General features: G+C 32.9%; 3 protein-coding genes across 4 annotated transcripts; 1 reads left to right on the top strand and 2 right to left on the bottom strand.

Annotated features, from left to right (window-relative positions):
* Positions 1–1,358: 1,358 nt before the first annotated feature.
* On the bottom strand, positions 1,359–4,306 carry LOC131843807 (uncharacterized). The gene is made up of 5 exons (XM_059192562.1): positions 4,233–4,306; positions 2,844–3,006; positions 2,529–2,685; positions 1,845–2,031; positions 1,359–1,512 (listed from the first exon to the last, which is right to left on the bottom strand). The coding sequence occupies exons 1-5, from the start codon at positions 4,304–4,306 to the stop codon at positions 1,359–1,361; spliced, it is 735 nt and encodes a 244-aa protein (XP_059048545.1).
* Positions 4,307–9,587: 5,281 nt separating this feature from the next.
* LOC131842830 (uncharacterized) lies at positions 9,588–17,815 on the top strand. Its single transcript, XM_059191398.1, has 5 exons — positions 9,588–9,710; positions 9,994–10,077; positions 10,734–10,866; positions 16,465–16,624; positions 17,638–17,815. The coding sequence occupies exons 1-5, from the start codon at positions 9,588–9,590 to the stop codon at positions 17,795–17,797; spliced, it is 660 nt and encodes a 219-aa protein (XP_059047381.1). The 3' UTR covers positions 17,798–17,815.
* Positions 11,353–16,158, bottom strand: LOC131842820 (uncharacterized). 2 transcript variants are annotated; one of them, XM_059191394.1, is made up of 5 exons: positions 15,795–15,975; positions 12,875–12,983; positions 12,688–12,791; positions 12,053–12,277; positions 11,353–11,918 (listed from the first exon to the last, which is right to left on the bottom strand). In XM_059191394.1, exons 2-5 carry the CDS (start codon positions 12,957–12,959, stop codon positions 11,382–11,384), a joined length of 951 nt encoding a protein of 316 aa, XP_059047377.1. In that variant the 5' UTR covers positions 12,960–12,983; positions 15,795–15,975; the 3' UTR covers positions 11,353–11,381. The 2 variants fall into 2 exon arrangements, with proteins under 2 accessions (XP_059047377.1, XP_059047372.1); XM_059191389.1 differs by lacking the exons at positions 11,353–11,918; positions 12,053–12,277; positions 12,688–12,791; positions 12,875–12,983 and adding an exon at positions 13,204–15,338 and having other exon boundaries at positions 15,795–16,158.
* Positions 17,816–18,492: the final 677 nt, after the last annotated feature.

Here is an 18,492-nt window from a genome sequence, read left to right as displayed (position 1 = left end):
CATTTTAGTTTCTTTATTTTTATTATTATAGAACAAATTTTTATTTGCCACTGTACATCATCTGATGTCATGTTTTTTTAATAATAAATGTATATAATTGATATGTTTTATTTGTAATAAACTCACCTACATTTTGTGAATTTACGCTCCTTGTAAAACCCACTTTTTGAGTAATATTCTTGTGTTTATAAATGAAATTGAGTTTACATATTCAAGAATTATAAACATAGTACTAGAAATCGTTTTTTAACATTGGGAAAGATATACTTATATACTGTACAGGAGTAAACTAATAATCATCTATAGGCGAAAACTAGTAAATACTACAGATGTGTAGTATAAAAAATAACTCTTGGTATCTGCCGGACCTAGAACTGTAAATTTATATTTGTGACTGACTGTCCGGTGTTGGAAAACACATATAACAAACTGGCGGTATAAAAGGTTTCTTAAAGGTCGGTAACGCGCACGTGACACCCCTGGTGTTTCAAGCGTCCATAGGCTACGTTAACCGTTTACCACGTGGTATAAAAAAGTGACGGCATTGAACTCTCCCCCTACCACGTGGAATTCCAATATACTACCCTTACATTGATATGTGGGTATTTTTGTGACATCGACAGTGACAGAAATGTCCCTAACTACCCCATCTGGAGTAATTGTCGTGAAAGTATATTACTATGTTAAATGATGTAATAGATAGGTTTCACGTCACTATTGTAATTAGGTTCATTATTCAATAAATAAAATTGTTAAATTTGTACAATTTGGTTTCATTTTATTACACAAAATTCTTAAAAATGGAATATTGAACTTTTTTTTATATGTAACTCGCAAGTTTCTTGCTCATTCTTCTTGTGGAGATTGCGTTCGGAATGAGGAGTAGAATAAAGAAATATGACTATCCAAAATTGCTTATCTATACATATAAATAAAATTGGAGTGTCTGTATGTAATATTGAAATAACCGTTTTTTACTGCATGCATATGAATATAAATACGGTACATATATCAAAATAACATTTTTTTACAATATTTGTCTGACTGTCTATCTGTCTGTTCCGGCTAATCTCTGAAATGACGGGACTTATTTTGGCAGATACCTGATGTAATAAGGAGTAACTTACTACTTTTACATTAGAAATACTGGCCGCACCTACTCGAAAATTGGACTAATCCGATACCTATTTTGATATTATGATAATAGCTTATGTTCTCGTATCTTGAACTTAAATTCTATATTGACTTGAAATTTACACAACAATTTACAAAAAAATTTAAATAATAAATAAAACACTAAATTTTATATGTATTTATTGCAAAAACAAAACTGAATTGGTACAACTACAACATAAACGTTACGGTACGAGTTGCGTCAGTATTTTTACCACCGTCTTCTTGTCCAGCTTGCACTTCGGGTAGAGTGCGTGGCAGTCGCTGTCGACGGACTTTCCAGCTGAAATGGCCTCGAAAATTGATGTACCGTCCAACATGCGACGTACCAGGGAATTGCTAGGGAAAAACATTTATTTTAAATAACCTAAGAATAGTATATAAAAAAGACCTACCGAATATACCAACCACCAAGTGATGGTGTAGTGAAATACCAACCTATTTTACAAAAACAAATAAGAAACGAATGCTCTGACCATTAGTTTCTTATGTTTTTATACCCCTAAAGAATAAGGGCCCACCGCAAAAAAAATCTTTGACCATATTTTTATTTTTTAATAATATGGCATTAAAATACATACACTCCTAAATGTTCACCCTTCTACCACTACTTTAATTTATAATTTCTTTTATTAAATTTATGTAAAGGCAGATAATGAAGTGAAACTCACTTGGACAACGAAGAGAGCAGCGCATCGAAATCGGTCGCGTTACCAGTGATCATGTTTTCATTTGCAAGCTGTACGTAAGAGCAGGCCAAACGCTGTGTGCAGGCAGAGGAATCTATGTTGTATCTGCTGAGAGTATCGTCCAACTTATTTAACATATCTGTTAGTTGTCCAACATCTGTTTCAACGCCTGAGGAAATAGAAAATATAATAAATGTTATAAATTTCCTATATTTCTTATAGATTCAAACTACCTACAAAGAAATATAAGAACTATGTGTTATTCTGATTATAGGCTATATTATTGTAATATTTCATCTAAATACGTTCAGTAGTTTTTGTTTCAAAAAGTAACAAACATTCATTCATCCATCAATCCATACTCATAAACTTTCGCATTTATAATATTAGTAAGATAAGTTATAGAAACCTAGATGTGCTCAATTCCTAGATGTGAGAATTCTTAATGAGAATTATTACTAATTGATTGAGTATATCTTATGATAAGATAAACTCGATCAATTAGTAAAAATGATTAATTATCAATAAAAACTTTAAACGAATCTGACGTTAGTCTGGAATTGCACTGATTATACGAATAAAAATATCGTGTAACATTACATACTTACTAAAATTATTTATAAACATTATTGGCCGAAATTTTTACTTTTAAAAATAGGTACTTACTTCGCCCATAACCTCCTCCGTATCCATAGGATAATGCATTTATTATCTTGGGCAAGATGATTACAGCGCCAAACCCTAATATAGTTCCTACTAAAACTCCACCCAAGTCAATTTTTACAGGTCCATATAGTCCAGGGGCTGAACCACCATAACCACCCTGAAAAAAAACACAATTTAAAAAATCAACACCCAAGTTTCTAGCTCGTTTCGGTTTAATTTTAATAATGATTATATATTTCTCTTTTAATTTAATTTCTTGTCATCCGTAACAAATCAAATATCAAAATTGGTTGCAATCGCTTAATTCACATTTACCTGCGTACCAGTACTTCCATATGCTGATATCCCAAACCTCTGCGTTCTCTCCGGCGAGCTGTCCCTATCATCTCTACTCTTCTCGACTCTTGCTGAAGGTTCTGCTAACTGATCCTCGGTTCGTTGATATCCGGAGCTAGGCAGAAAACCTCTGAAATCCAAACTGAAATCGATTATCAACTTAGTCTTCTTGGATCTTAGGTTCTTATATTATTACAGGTATAAATGATAAGAAATACCTAATTATCAATAATAAAGTTCATAGGCCTAGTTAAAAGCCTAGTTTATATAAGACAGAGAGACGTCTATCCTTCTTCTTAGTATATTTATTTTAATTGATTTAAAAATGTACATGATAATATTATTAGTTCATACAAATGACGTTAGAAATAACATTGCAACATATTTTCTTCCTCCTTACTAACATAATAAATGAGAAAGTAACTGTGTCTGTCCGTGTCGCTTTGATGCCCAAACTACAGAACCGATTTATTTGAAATTTGGTACACAAATCCTAAAACCTACAGATCCTAAGAGAAGACATTGGCTACTTTTTAATGCGCAAAAAGGGTTGAAAGGTGAGGTGAAAGTTTGTATAGAAGTATCGTCATTTTTAGAGCTAGAGGCTTTAAACTTATTGGGCTATTGATTGAATATAAATAAAGAAAAGGATTATAAGGGGTTGTAACGGGAAATGAAGGGTTGTATGGAAGTATCGCCTGTTTTAAACCTAGAAGCTTCAAACTTACATTGTTACGCGCACGCACGAAGTCGCGGGCACAGCTAGTAATAAATACATAGCATCACTCGATGGCCTCGGTGGTCTAACAGTTTAACACATCGCCTTGGTTGCGAGTTCGATTCTCGCACGATATAAACATTTGTATTCATGAAATAAGAATTTGTTTTGCATTTTTCTATTCATATTATGTTTGTATTTACAAAAGTTCACAAAAATATATTTAAGTATTTCTGTTAGCTATTTAGAAGCCATAGTACTCTGGTAGCAATGGTAGAACAAAAAATATGATTGTTCAAAAGTGCTTGTATTGAGTTTAATTAAATCATTACATAGTATAAAACAAAGTTGCTGTCGCTGTCTGTCCATTCCTATGTATGCTTAAATCTTTAAAACTACGCAACGGATTTTGAAATGGTTTTTATTAATGGGTAGAGCGATCCAAGAGGAAGGTTTATATATATAATACATGTATTCTATTTCTGCTTCATTTCAAACTAAATAAAACTAGATGGTGCTGTTTGAATTGTCCTGGATGTTTATCTTACTAATATTATAAATGCGAAACTGATTACTGCTGAACGGATTTTGATGAAACTTTACAGAAATAGCACAGCTAGTTATTATTATAATTTACCATCTAATCTTACCCATCGCTCCCATAGTCGGCTGTGGTGCACGTCACAAAAAAAAGAATACCAACAATCAGTATAGTGTTACTCATCTTGTCTCCAACGTTACTGATGTCTTCCACAGTGTGTATACTATATAGATAGCGTTCCGGTGTCCGAAAACAATCGTATGGGGAAACATCATTGTCGTTTGTCGTCAATTTACGCAATACTTGTGGTCCGTTACGCTTTGTAGTTCAAATCAGCTCGCGATCATGGGGAAGACATTGTGCTGGTAAACAACTGCGGTTGTATACTACTGACTCAAATTCCGCATAACCGTTTGCATAAACACTTTCGTTTTGTTTACATGTAGGTACCTATTTTTGGTTTTCTTACTGTTGGTCTGGTTTTATTGGTCGAATAATAGGTGGACGATATTCTGAAGCTAAAAAGAAATTCAAATTCAAATTCAAATTATCTTTATTCATGTAGATCTATTACAGACTCTTATGATATGTCAAATCTACCGTCAGTTCGGAATGATATCGAGATGAGAAGAACTGACAAGAAACTCAGCTCGTATTTTTTCAAATAATAGTGGAACATGTTTATAATATACACAGTCATTAAAATTCAAAATTGGGAGAATAGAGTGACCACCAGCATATGCTATCGCAAAGAACAAAAAATTTAATCAGTGTTCACAACCTGAACAGACCAGTCCCCACAAGCAGCACCCGTTCACGAGTATGACGGATGAGCCAGCTATCATTGCACTCAACCACATTTGAGGGAGCACATCGACCCTGCCCACCACGCCGCCACAAGTTTGAATGAACGAAATATGATGCGGTGTGTGCATTATCCAGTGTTATTAGTATTATTATTAAATACTAGCTACTCGCCCCGGCTTCATCCGTCTGTACATATATTATATATATGCCTAAACCATCCTCTAGAATCATTCTATCTATTAAAAAAAAACCGCGTCAAAATCCGTAGCATAGTAAAATTTAAGCATACATAGGGACGGGCAGACACCGACAGCGACTTTATTTTATACTATGTAATGGTTGTGTCTAAGGATAGACGGGCCCGGTGGTCTTACTCTTGGCGGTTTAGAACACCGTCTTACTTTCTATTGCTCGTGGGTTCGTTTCCCCGTACGGTACTTACATATGTATTCTTAAGTATAATTGTTTGTATTGGTCTGCGTATGTTATGCATTTACAAATAAAAAGCGCATATATGTATTTATATGTAGACGACCTCGGTGATCTAGCAGTCCAGCACACCGCTTTACGTCCGATGGTCGCGGGTTCGATTCATCGCACGGCACAAACATTTGTATGCATGAGTATGATTGTATCGGTCTGGGTGTTTTCTATGTATAATATGTATGTATTTACGAAAAAAAAATATCTATGTACTTGTATCAGTTATCTAGTACCCACAAGCTTTAGATAGCTTAAATTGGGAGTAGATGGCGCTGTGTGAATTGTCCTGAGATTATTATTATTATTATATGTTGTCTAGTATCCATGACACAAGTTCTGCTTATCTTGGCGCTGTGTGAATTGTCCTAAGATAAAATAATCTAAAATTGTATATCTCATCTATATGACTAATACCTAGATAGATAGAAATTTAGAATAACCAACGATAAAGTTTTTTAAAGGTAATTATAAGGCAAACCATCTGTTGCATTGATGGTAAATGTCACAGCATTCATGTGTTGTCATTACATTTATCATATAATTTCACAGTCCAATCAAAGAAAGAAAAGAAAGAAAGAAAATTGTTTATTTATACACTGAAAATAATTTTTAAAATTTAATTTACATTTTATATTAATAATTAGAGTACCAACTAGGTCTCCGCTCAGCATATGTCGTGACGGGGTGCCACGACACACTACTCACTATTTAATCACACTAATCACTAGGAATCACACCTACAACCGATGCACAGGTTACAAAGCCTTTCGACTGAAAACATGAATTCTATTATTAATTCCAAAAAGCAATAAACTGTATCGTTTGCAAAGAAAATTATCATAATTTGTTCAATTTGGTGATGATATTCAACAATAAAATACTGTTGATTGTGAGTGAATTTAAGTTCCAACTTCTAACAATTTGTTTGTAAAACAAATTAATAGAATTTGTTAATACTTAGAGATTAATTATTATCTAGTAACTACCAAATCGGTTTCATCTCATCCGTCATACTCGTGAACGGGTGCTGCTTGTAGGGACTGGTCTGCTCTAATAACTATGACTGATTTCCTCTTATTAATTGTTTAACCAGTTGGTTATATATTCAATATTTTTACTTAAACTTAAAAATGTAAAGTAATAATAAAATAATTTAAAAGAGCAACACGCAAGTATCTTGCTCGTTCTTCTTGTGATGTTCATTTTATACCTAAAAAGGTAATAAATTAGATGAACTATAATTATTCAGACCTCTGAAGAAATATTGAAATATACAATACTATAAAAAAACTTCCCAGCCGACCTTATTTTTCTATAATTTCTGTTACTTCATACAGAATGTGACGTAATGTAAACCTCGCTGAATATTTAGAGCATAAAACGCGAACGTCGTATGCACATTAAGTCATATTATAATTACAGCGATGACTACGAGACGGGGCATTATTTACATGTACACACATAATATCTGTATCAGATTTACTTAACTTTATGAAACTCATACTTTAAGGTAAGAACAATGATTTTAATACAGGTATTGATCCCGAATATACCGAATATTCTAATAGAAAAAAACCAATCACATACAATCATCGCAAAAAAATTAATGTAAGATTGACGGCCTCGATAGTGTTGCGGTTAAAGCTGATTCACTTCCGATGATCGCGAGTTCGATTCATCGCACAGTGCAAATATTTATATTCCTGTACATGATTATTTTTGTCATTCTGGGTGTTTTCTATATATATTATGTAGATATATATGTACAAAAAATATTTAACTAATTAAATTAAAAAGAGTATGTATTGTGTGTTACAGTATGTCATTATTAGGTATATTATGTACCTAAACTTTATGTACTTTTAGATACAGTTACAATATTAATTAGAGACAACTCTAATATAACAAATATTAATAAAATAATCGGTAGCAATTACATCTATATACAATATAATTGTAACAGGTCGATCTACGTACATTATGGTTATTGAAAAAATATAATATGAGGGACATTCTTTAAAAAAATAGCTTTTAAAATTTCGATCTGTCTGGATGTATATTTGTATAGACATCCTCCATACTACTGTATGGAAGTGACTGCAGTGTTTCCTGATGGATGCTAGAGGTCTTCCTTAAAATATGCCGCTACCAGAACAATGAGGTTATTCACATATTACTAGGTTCACATTACTAACATTCCCTTTCCCCTAAGGCTTTTAAATTAGTCTGCCCAAGATTGAATTCAGTACTATTTGTGTAATCATAGTGTGTCTACCACTACTTAGTCATGGAGGCCGTCAGGATTAAAACATTATGTACCTACAAATTATGAATACATTCTAATAATGCCGCAATATTTGTATTGTTATATAACATAAAGTTACTATGTATATATGTAACTATGTTAGACACTTTTAGGAGCCCATAGTGAAATAGCAAAAGCTACCGAAAGTTATGTTTTATTCAATAAAGATTCGTTTATAATATCAAGTCTCGATGGTCTAGCAGTGTAGCACAGTGCCTTCTATGCGATGGTCGCGGATTCGCTTCCTCGCTCAGTACAAACATTTTGTATTCATGAATATTATGTATCAATCCGGGTGTTTATGTTATGTATTTACAAAAAAATGTATCTATGCTATGTATATCTGTCTAGTATCCATAACACGAGCTCTGCTTAGTTTGAAATTAAATGGGGATATGTGAATTGTTCTGTGGTATTATTATATTCATTATCTTATCGTCCTGCAAGCAATACAATTTATATCTGGCTATATTCCGCTATCAGCTTTAGTTGAATACAATCTATGTTACTCCTAGAGGTAGACTGTAAAAAGTCATCTTCGTAGGTCATTTACTTATTTCAGCCGCCAAGCAGCATGTGTTAGCTTCGGTTGTAAAGAACGAGACAGTGAATTTACAGAATCAAACGCTGACGTCTAGCCACCTGGAATGGCAACGCATGATAACGTGATATCCATAGACTTGTTCATTTATTAAGACAACGCTTACCCTCAGTCAATTTCAAAAACAATTCCATTACAAAATATCAAATCTTACCTGTTTATAATATTATAATAGATTCCTTTCAACAATTTAAACTAAGTTGAACGTGTTGTTCAAAAATACAAATAATAATCTTTACAAATTATCTATTTATAATCCCTGTAATATAATTTCTAATGTTTTTAATTAAGGCCCCTTGTAGAGTAGGCAGGAAAACCAAGCACTATAATTTTTTATCCAATCATAGTCAATGTTTGATGGATTAGATTAGAACCCTTAGAATGAGTGAACTGTGCAGTCTTGGCAGTTTTTCTGTAAAAAAAAACACTGCTGAAACCATGTAGCGTGTAAATAGTACAAATTGAGTGGGACTCATTATGATTTTGTTTCATGTAGACTTTTGAATTATTTAGACAGACCGTATTTAACAATATTTCTTTATTTTTTGCTGCACATAAAATAATATTGTGTATTGTGTAATTTAATTTTACACAAAGTGCAATCCTTTAGGTTTAGATCATCATTAGTTTTCATATGTTGTGTAGCAATTTGTCTGTTTGTTTATTATTATACAAAATAGATACATATACAAAATGTAAATACGTGTTTATTTAAGATTAAATTTAAACATGTTTCATTCATCGAATCTACTTTATCAACGATTGAGATTTTGGCTGTATTCGACGCAACGCCGCAGAATATAAGTAGTATTTCGTATTTTCAGTTTTGACCTTATGACCCACCTGCTAATGGTATTTTGCATAAATACAAAATCTTAAAATTTTTTAATCTTACTGATAATTATAAAATAAGAAGAGAGAGAGTAAGAAGAAGACCAACTAAGTTCTTTGACAATTTTAGTAGACTCAAAAATTACTAATAATAATTGCAAGTTTAAAGATTACTTTTTTACAATAACGTTTCCGACGTTAATTCGAAGGCCATGTCTAACCCTTTATAACTCACGACCAATGGTTTGCATGGTGCTAAGTGCTCGCACCTTACTCTATTGTGAGCAACAAAGCGCGGAAGCTTTTTCGTTTCCTCGACTTTTTCTGTAAATGCACAACAAAACTCGTAGCATAACGCAACTGTTTTTGGTGACAGACTGACGGTTATTGGCTTAAATTATTATATATTTTTTATTTTGTTAAAATACTTATTTATAATGAATATGATTGGTAAAACTGTTCTGTTATTTTCTTTTGTGTTTCTAGTGAAAAGTGATAAAAATAGTAGTGTCAGAAAACCTAGATTTTTAACTTTTAACACGCTGGATAATGATATTGGGGTGAGTTTGTGTATCTATCTATTTTACTAAACTAAAAAGCAAATACTCATCACTGATTTTAAAACTGAAATTCCTGATATAAAGTAGCACCAGATTTTCGCATGAATACAGAAATATCACCACGACCTTCCAACTTCTCAAACCGTATCCACTTCTTAACTCGTTCTACTAATAGTCCTATGATATACTCGTAAGTTTCAATTAATTTCAGACTAAATGAGAAAGCACTCATTCAGTGTTATTTTATTACAATAGAGAAGTAACTCATTTTATAAAATTTCAGATAAATCTTGAATTCTCAATACCCTTCATCTCCATTCCAATAAAGAAAGGCATGGACGCAGATTTCGGTTTCTCATCGTCACTGGTAAAATATAAAAATTTTTATATGTTAATAATTTCAGTACTTCAATTCTATTTTTATTTTTTGTTGTAACTAAAAAGTATTATAATATTTGGCAATCGTCTATATTAATTCTGCAAATAGCATGCAAGTTAACATTCACCCTACTTCTTTTAATTTGTGGCATCCACCTTATAAAAAGTGGCAGTTGCCTAGCGAATAAAATGGAAACAACAAATATAGCCGTATTTAGAATGTCAAACAAACTGACGGCCTACTTGGTAGTGTCATCACTCGACACCCGTACTACTTACTACGTACCTTATTTGTTGCCATTCCAGGTGACTAAGATGTAATGACATATGATTGCCATAACACACTCTCTGTGCGAAACACATTTTACAATGTTAGTCGTTCAAGCAGAGGACTATATACAAAGTCTACATGTGATAATGAATTAGGGAATCTATTATAGGGGAATCTGACAATAATCTCAGTAAATGAAGTTATTAATTCTGATGGATAACATATAAAAATTTAATTATAAAATTTCGTAAACCTAATTGTAAGCAAAACTAATAACTATTCATGCAGTTACAGTAGTTACGCAATATGTTCCAGAAATTTATGTAAATCATTCATTCATTTCATCATTCAATCATTTAAGTATTACTTCGCAGGGCTTACCGGCAGTAAATGTGAACCCAACATCCCTGGCGATAGGTGGCGCTATGGTGATCGGGGCTAGTGTTCTTGTACCTCTACTTCTAAGAACTTACGCTGCGTCGTACCCACATAATAGGTATTCCAAGTGTAAGTATGAGTATGTATGATTGACGTATTTGGAAAAATAAAATAAATCACAGCAAGAGAAGGAAGCCTTATAATAGAATTAACATTCATAATATTATAGAAAGAAAATACTGCTGATTGGGTAATGTATCATTTTTATAGCGTGCTACTTTGGATGAAGTCACCATATACCACTAGTAGTGGTGAGGTTAGAGAATACGTAATAGGATATACAAATACAAAATTTAACATCATACTAATTCCTACTAGCAGGTCCTATAACCAATAGTTATCACTAATAGAATTATGAGGATGACTAATAGAATTAAAGATACTAAAGTTGACCGCAAATCGCGCACCTGAAATATCTTTACAGACACTGGAATACACATTCAATTATTAAAAAAAATTAGATTTTTGATATTGAAGCAAAATTTTTAACACGTACTTTTTTTATTTTTAGCACAATTTTTACAAGTAAATTTGTCATGTTACCAATAAATATCACGAAAGAACCGATTGATCTCAACAAAGAGTCAAGGGCAGCCACAACAATTTTTTCTAAACATTCTTTTCTTTGGCTTAACAGACGTACGAGATCTCTTACACTTAATTTTAGGCGAGTCCACTATTCCCGCATCAGCGGGTATATATTGTGTTTCAACATGAATGAAATTTTTCCGCTTCCTTGGTGTCAAATCGAAACATCCGAAAGGCGGTGTGTATTCTATATCCCATGTTGCATTACTTGAAAGGGAACTTAATGATTCATCATGACACACGCATTCTGGTTCTTTAAAAGCAGGACAACTGTCTATAACTTTATCAATTGCAGTCAAATCATTGCAGTACACATCCATATATGCACATTTACATATATCTTCAACTGCCTCAGCTAAAGCTTTTCTGATCTCAGCGTCTCTTTGCTTCTTCAATTTTACCATTTTGCGAGCCTCGACTTTAGCTTGTTCCTCTGGGCTGCGTTTTTTTATTATTTTAAAAACCATGGGATCGCAGTCTACGTATGGGTCTTCATTTGGTGCTATTTCTGTTAGATCTTTCAAAGGATTGACCTAAAATTTAATCAAAATGATTTATCAATATAGAAAGAATATAATTATATATAATAATCCGCTATCATACGGAATTCCTGATATAAAAGATGTAGGGCTTTTCAAAAGAGAGAATATTCCTCTATTAATCTCACCTGAATGGTAAAAACGTCACCTTTCCTCTGAACCTTCAAGGCCGGTTTTGGTTCTAATGGTTCATCAGGTTCAGAGTCACCACCTCCTAAGCCCGCTCCAGCTCTACTACCTTTCTTTTTCTTCTTCTTATTTTTGTCTTTATCTGGTCCGCCCCGTGAACATTTAAACGTCATTATCTTAGCTACACTTTTTCCAATTACACCAGGCTGCCATCCTTTGCGAAACTAAACAAAATATACACAAATAATAAACTTCTGGTAAATTATTATAGTAAGTAGTAATGTAGTCTGTTAAGGCTTATCACCTTTATAAAACCTACGTGAATGGGAATTCGATTTTAAAAGCTTTAATAAATAGAGTAATATAATCATAATCATACTTTATATTACCCTATTAAATAAATTTAACTAAAAATCAATCTCAGTTTTAACTTTATTACAGATAAGAATCTCGACAATGGTGACTCGTAAATGTATTCCAATTGTATTATTCTATTATGTACAAGTAAAACTTTTGGATATTAATTTTATAAACTCCAAAATCAGCTGTCAAATTGAGTTGTATTACTATGTATTGTATCAGTAAGAATCACTATATAATCTGGATAATAAAATGTACAATTTTAATATTATACCTTCATGCCGGGTACATCGTGAGCATTCCATAACCATCCCATACTTGCCGGGACAGCATAACCTTTCTTAAGGTACAAACATTGCTTATGTCCTATCACCACACCTATTTAGATAGGAAAAGTAAAATTTCTGCAATAAATTGGATACCAAACAATTATTGTCATGAATGATTATCATTAGCTCTACCTGGATGGATATCACCGAATGTGTAATTGTACTTTGAAGCGTTTTTCTTTTTCTTCTTCTTTTCATTATCTTCCTCATCTCCCATTTTCTAGCTCAGCGCAATAAATTTCTATGAACAATTCCATAAGGTCATTGTTATGTACAAATAAAAATGTCGTACACTTTTAACATAATTGAGTCATAAAAAAAAATTCAAGTAATCATTTCAGAAACATTTTACATTTCAATAAGAAAAAGATATTGTAAGTTATTGCCTTAATTCTGATAGAATTAAGCTAATGGGAAGTATCAAATATTTAGATTAAAAATGCTATAAAGTTGACAAACGTTTAATTAGATGTTAATTATGATGTTATACACTAGAGGGTTACAAAATAAAATATCAATGATTATATGCAAAACGTCACTTTTTATCTTCTTTGAACTTCTCTTGGATGGACATCTTGTGAGATCCACAGCATGCTTTGCCCATTAGAGATAGAAGTTGCTGCTCTTTATCACAGCACCGTCTTTCGGTGTCGACATTAAATTTATTTATACAGCGATAATCGTGATCTTTCTCGTACTTAAGATAGTCCTTTATAGCTTTCTTTATTCTTTCATATTCTTTAGAGCAACATATTTTACCTGCGTCATTATAACTAGGCGGTGGAGTAGCTAGTGCTGCGGTTTTGTACATTCTTGCAAACCCATCAGGTACTGTGCATGGTCTACCCATTACTGGACACGGGCCAAGTTTTATAGGTGGCAAACCGTACGGCAGAGGTTCAACTTCATCTTCCTCATCATCCAACTTCTTTTTATCATCTTCTTCATGCAACATTGTGACAGGACAACTAGTCTTATGCTTATAAGAAGGGCAATAAGGTTTGTGAGCTTTCCTCGATGCTATATTTGATGTCTCAGCAACACATTCACAATCAAATGTTTTACAAGGGGGTGGTGGTTTGGGTGGATTACATTTACAATCCTTCTCGTCGGGTATTACTGTGCAATTATATACAGCGAGCTTACGTAGCGAATCCTTTAATTCTATATTGTAAACTATCTCGTTATTTCTTCCTAAGCTGCATGATGAAACTTTATTTTTGGGTTTACTGATGCCAACAGTACCAGATACATTCTTTAACAATACTTCAGATTTTCGGCAACAGCAATTGATAATATTCAGATTAGTTAAAGATTGACAAGTATGAGGTTGAGATTGAAAGTTATAATTAGTATGAAAATTTTCTACAATAAAATCTTTTCCAAATATTGATTCTTTTAAATCTGGAACTTTATTGATACTGAATACATAATTTACTTGTGTTTTACTGGCTGTTGGTGTTGCACCAGTGCCGTACATATTTTTCTTTTTATCTTCACAGGTGTCACCAGTATTAGCAACTCCACTGCAACCTGTACACAAAGCTTTTGTCTCTGTTTTTATATCTTTATTTGGACAGTTTTCGCGATGCCAGCGATCATCTTTGCAATTACAAGCACCACAAATTTTTCTTGTGGTGTCGTCTTTATTACCACTTACTTTACCAGCTGCCTCTTGTTTATAAGCTTCTAAATTTCTTATGTATGTTCTCACTTTATGCGCTAAAGGACAATTGGCATTACCACAAGGACCAGTAATATCACCCATCCGAATTTTATTAATTGGATATTTTTTCTTTGTTATCTCTTTACCATGTTCATAGCTATAATCAGCCTTCTTTTGTTCCATGCCACAACTTTGAAGCTCAGTACATACTTCTATTTTTTTTTGTGCATTATTGAGCACAGATGGATCCTCTAGAGTAGTAGTCTCATACAGACTTCCGACCATGCAGAAATTAGGGTTATCACCCTCAATCCTCTTACATTGAAACATGCTTGGAGCTTTATTCGTTCTAAAAACAAATGTATCAGGATCTTTCATAAGTTGTTGAAACTCTGTGATAATAGTATCTCCAAGAGCGCTTAGTCTAAGAATAAATCCTATCTCACCAACTTGCTTGCAACAGCATTCTGCGAATAATGGTGTATGCTGCTTAATAGATAGAGGTTCATGAGGTTTGCAAACATCAGTAGTATCTTTCAGCATATGGTAGAATTCCGTTTCCCAATGCATTGTACCTATGCCAACGAATATTTCTACTTCATTTTGATCATCATTCCATACTTCAATTTCAAGTGGAAACTTACTCAATATCATAAGGACTGTATCTGGGTACGATGGAAACAAATAAGATTTACCCACTCTTATAGTCCTTGTCCATTTTCTTCGACCAAGGTCATCGCATTCTACAATATCGTCTTTCTTGTCCTCATTCAATGCTAACTGGCCTTCTTTAATAATAAACTGGGCTTTGGGGCCGAATCTAATTTTAATAATTAAGTTTTTATTAGCTCCGCTTTTCTCATCTTCTTCAGATACAAATATCGTCACTTTGTCTATGAATATCTCTATCAGGTACATTTGCTCCATGACCTGTCAATTTCAAGTTTTTTGTCAGAATACTCTTTGTTACGTCTTCACGCGTAGGAAAACAGACATAAGTATTTTTTATTTCGTAGTATATTTTTATTACACTGTTTATATTATTATTTTGAATCTTGCAATTAAAATACAGTGTCCAATTATAACAAATAGTCCAACTGTAGTAAATAATTAGTGATATAGACATTGACAATTATTGCTCAAAGACAGTAATAATATTTATTTAACCTCAAACAATATTAAATATACTGAGTAAATTTCTATATAATTATATTGTATTGATTATTTTATTTTATCTAATAAAAACGAAACATAAATTTGTAGTCCTAACTACGCATACCTATTATTAGAAACTAGTATTGCATGCAAAATAATACGAAGAAATCATAGGTTAATTTGCGTTGAACAAAGAATTTAATTTATTACACTGCATCATTAAATACTTACTATAATTAACAGCTGTCGGTCGGTCCTACGTAAAATTCATAACTGTTAACACTGATAATTTTATTTTGTAACCCGAAAGTTAGTATTCCTCCATTGTCGTTTATACAACTGACAATTCAATTTCAAATAATTGCTTTTACATTTTAAAATAAGAATATCCTGACCAACTAGAGAACTATTTTTTTTCTTAATCGCCAGTGTTAAACATCTGAATACATAAATCTCAGAAGTTAACTTGTAAAATTTTAATGTGTGGGTTATATTTGAAAACAAAAAAGTACCTAAGTACTTACTAGGTTTGACATTCTTCCTTAAATCAATAAGAGAGCATCGAAATTTAGTTTCTAACCAAATTTAGATCTAAATGTAGAGACCGAAAGTATGCATCAATTTATGGTTTTGACTTACTCTCCGGAATTGGGAATATTGTAACAACTAAAAAGTTAACTAAGAGACGGCGATAGGCTTGTCTCCTTACTACATGGGATCCACATATTACGTTCACGTTCAAATCTCAAATAGGGTATTTGAGATTAGATGGTGAAGCTATAGTTATTATATTTTATCAACTACTCTAATTAATTCACATATAGAGTATATAGCACTTCAGTTTATGTTATTTCCCCTAGAATATTCACAGCAGTCTTAATTAACCTATTTGATTTTTCAGTACTAAACAATGCAGAATTCGAGGCTGATACTATGTTGAACTTCGCCAATCAGATGTTGGAGAACCCCAATTTTCGCAGCTGCACTTTGAGAGTAGCCTGCTGGACTGGACAAAGGGCCATACACAGCAACTTTATGAATGTCTGGAACTATGCTAGAAGGTATAATTTTTTTGGATTGATAAATATCTGTATCTATGATTATACTATGACGCCCCCACGCCACATCATCGATAGGTAGTGGGGCAATAGCAGCTAGCAAGGAAATAATATAAATACATTCGAGAGGACACTTGGGTCATAATGGTCGGGCAGTGAACCACTAACTTGTACTATTGTTAGTGAATACAATAGCAAAATTTTGTAAAATTTTACGAAACACAAGCAGCATAAACGTCTTAACATACACACTATACTACACTATAGCAGTAATATACATAACGATAAATTAATCGGAAGTGTAAGATATACAAAATACTATATCTTATAAATTAAGGCTTAACAGTACAGTTCTTCCCTTCCTAAGGAATTGTTGAGGAAATAATGTGGTACATGTAGCACCAGTCAGTACCAGTCAGGTCGGATCCCAGGCGGTTGCCTTGGAAAACACATTAGTTAGTTCCTGGTGAAATCATAATGACAGGCCAAGTAACTTCCGTACCGTCGGCTTCTTTGGCTTTCTGTTCGATATAAAAAATGCATCACCGACTTAAGTCAAGTTAACTAATCCTTTAAAATACAAGCAGTATGTTTTACTCTGAAGCTGGTTTACTCTAGAAATAAATTCCGATACAATGACATTAGATTGCATCCTTTCATACCTTTTTTACACTTCTTAATTGCATATTTAGTGGTCAATGAAATAACTAAATGTCATTGTTATCAATTTATTTGATTTTGTATATCTTTAGAGTAGTGAATAATAATACAAATCACACAGCGCCATCTAGTAAGCTTAGCAGAGATTGTGTTATCATGGGTACTAACCACCTGATAAATATACTTACATACATTTTTTTTGCAAATGCATACATAATATACAAAGAAAACACCCAGATTAACACAAACAATCATCAATACAATTTTTTGTACCATGCTAGTAATCGTACCCGTAACCGAGGCCGTCAAAATAAAGTGATTATTTGCTCAGTAATTATTTACGTATCTGTTTACAGTAACAAGATATTGTCCAGCATGATAAATTCAACAGCAGTGGATGAAGCGATCTTATCTGGACGTAAAGGTGAAGACTGTATGACGTACGCTCCGTGCCCGCTGCGTCGCCATCACATATTAATGTTAATGAATAGTTTGCCTGCTAACACCTTTTCCTAATAACAGGAATAAGCTTTGTATTTGATGTAAATAAAGTTATATAAGTTTGCAATATAGAATTATCTATTCCTAATTCTTTTTATTTTCTTCTTAAATAAAACAAGCATAACCTAGATTATGACATAGAGACTAGTTCTCTAGAGCCTGTTATTTTAGGCGCCGGAGTCGTGGGGGAATACTAACATGAACTCGCGACCCCGGCAATGTGCATACCTTATGGTGCATGCATGCATGGTGGTGTGTACCTTGCATACCTTGTAAGAATCCCATACCCTCGTCATACCCTCGACGGGGAGGTCTGTTAATGATTTTTCCACACATTAAAAAAATTACTTGTTTTGCATTGTCGTAGCTGATCGAAAAACAGTATCATCATACTCAAAAGAATAGTTGTATCTACATATAAATGGGTATTGGGGAATTGTTGATTGAAGTGACCCCATGGAATTTTTGTAAAGTACAATTATAAATAACATGTTCACTGTCTTCTGTAATTAATTTCTGATCGCATTATCAGATATCATGACTTGTCACGATGGGACAACAACTTACAATTTGATTTGATAATTTTTTTTTTATGTATGTTATATCGTTGAGCATACATAAATTAACATGCATAGATAAAATATTCAACTTAAAATTTGCAACTTCGAATGCAACTGGTATATCCATAAAAAATATATTTATCTTTACTA

The sequence above is a fragment of the Achroia grisella genome, unplaced genomic scaffold (assembly GCF_030625045.1).
Source record: "Achroia grisella isolate CSIRO2021 unplaced genomic scaffold, CSIRO_AGI_Agris_v1 utg1086, whole genome shotgun sequence".
In the NCBI taxonomy this organism is placed as follows: Eukaryota; Metazoa; Arthropoda; class Insecta; order Lepidoptera; family Pyralidae; genus Achroia; species Achroia grisella.
The sequence above is the reverse complement of the archived record's forward strand: the minus strand, read 5'-3'. Positions and strand labels throughout refer to the sequence as shown.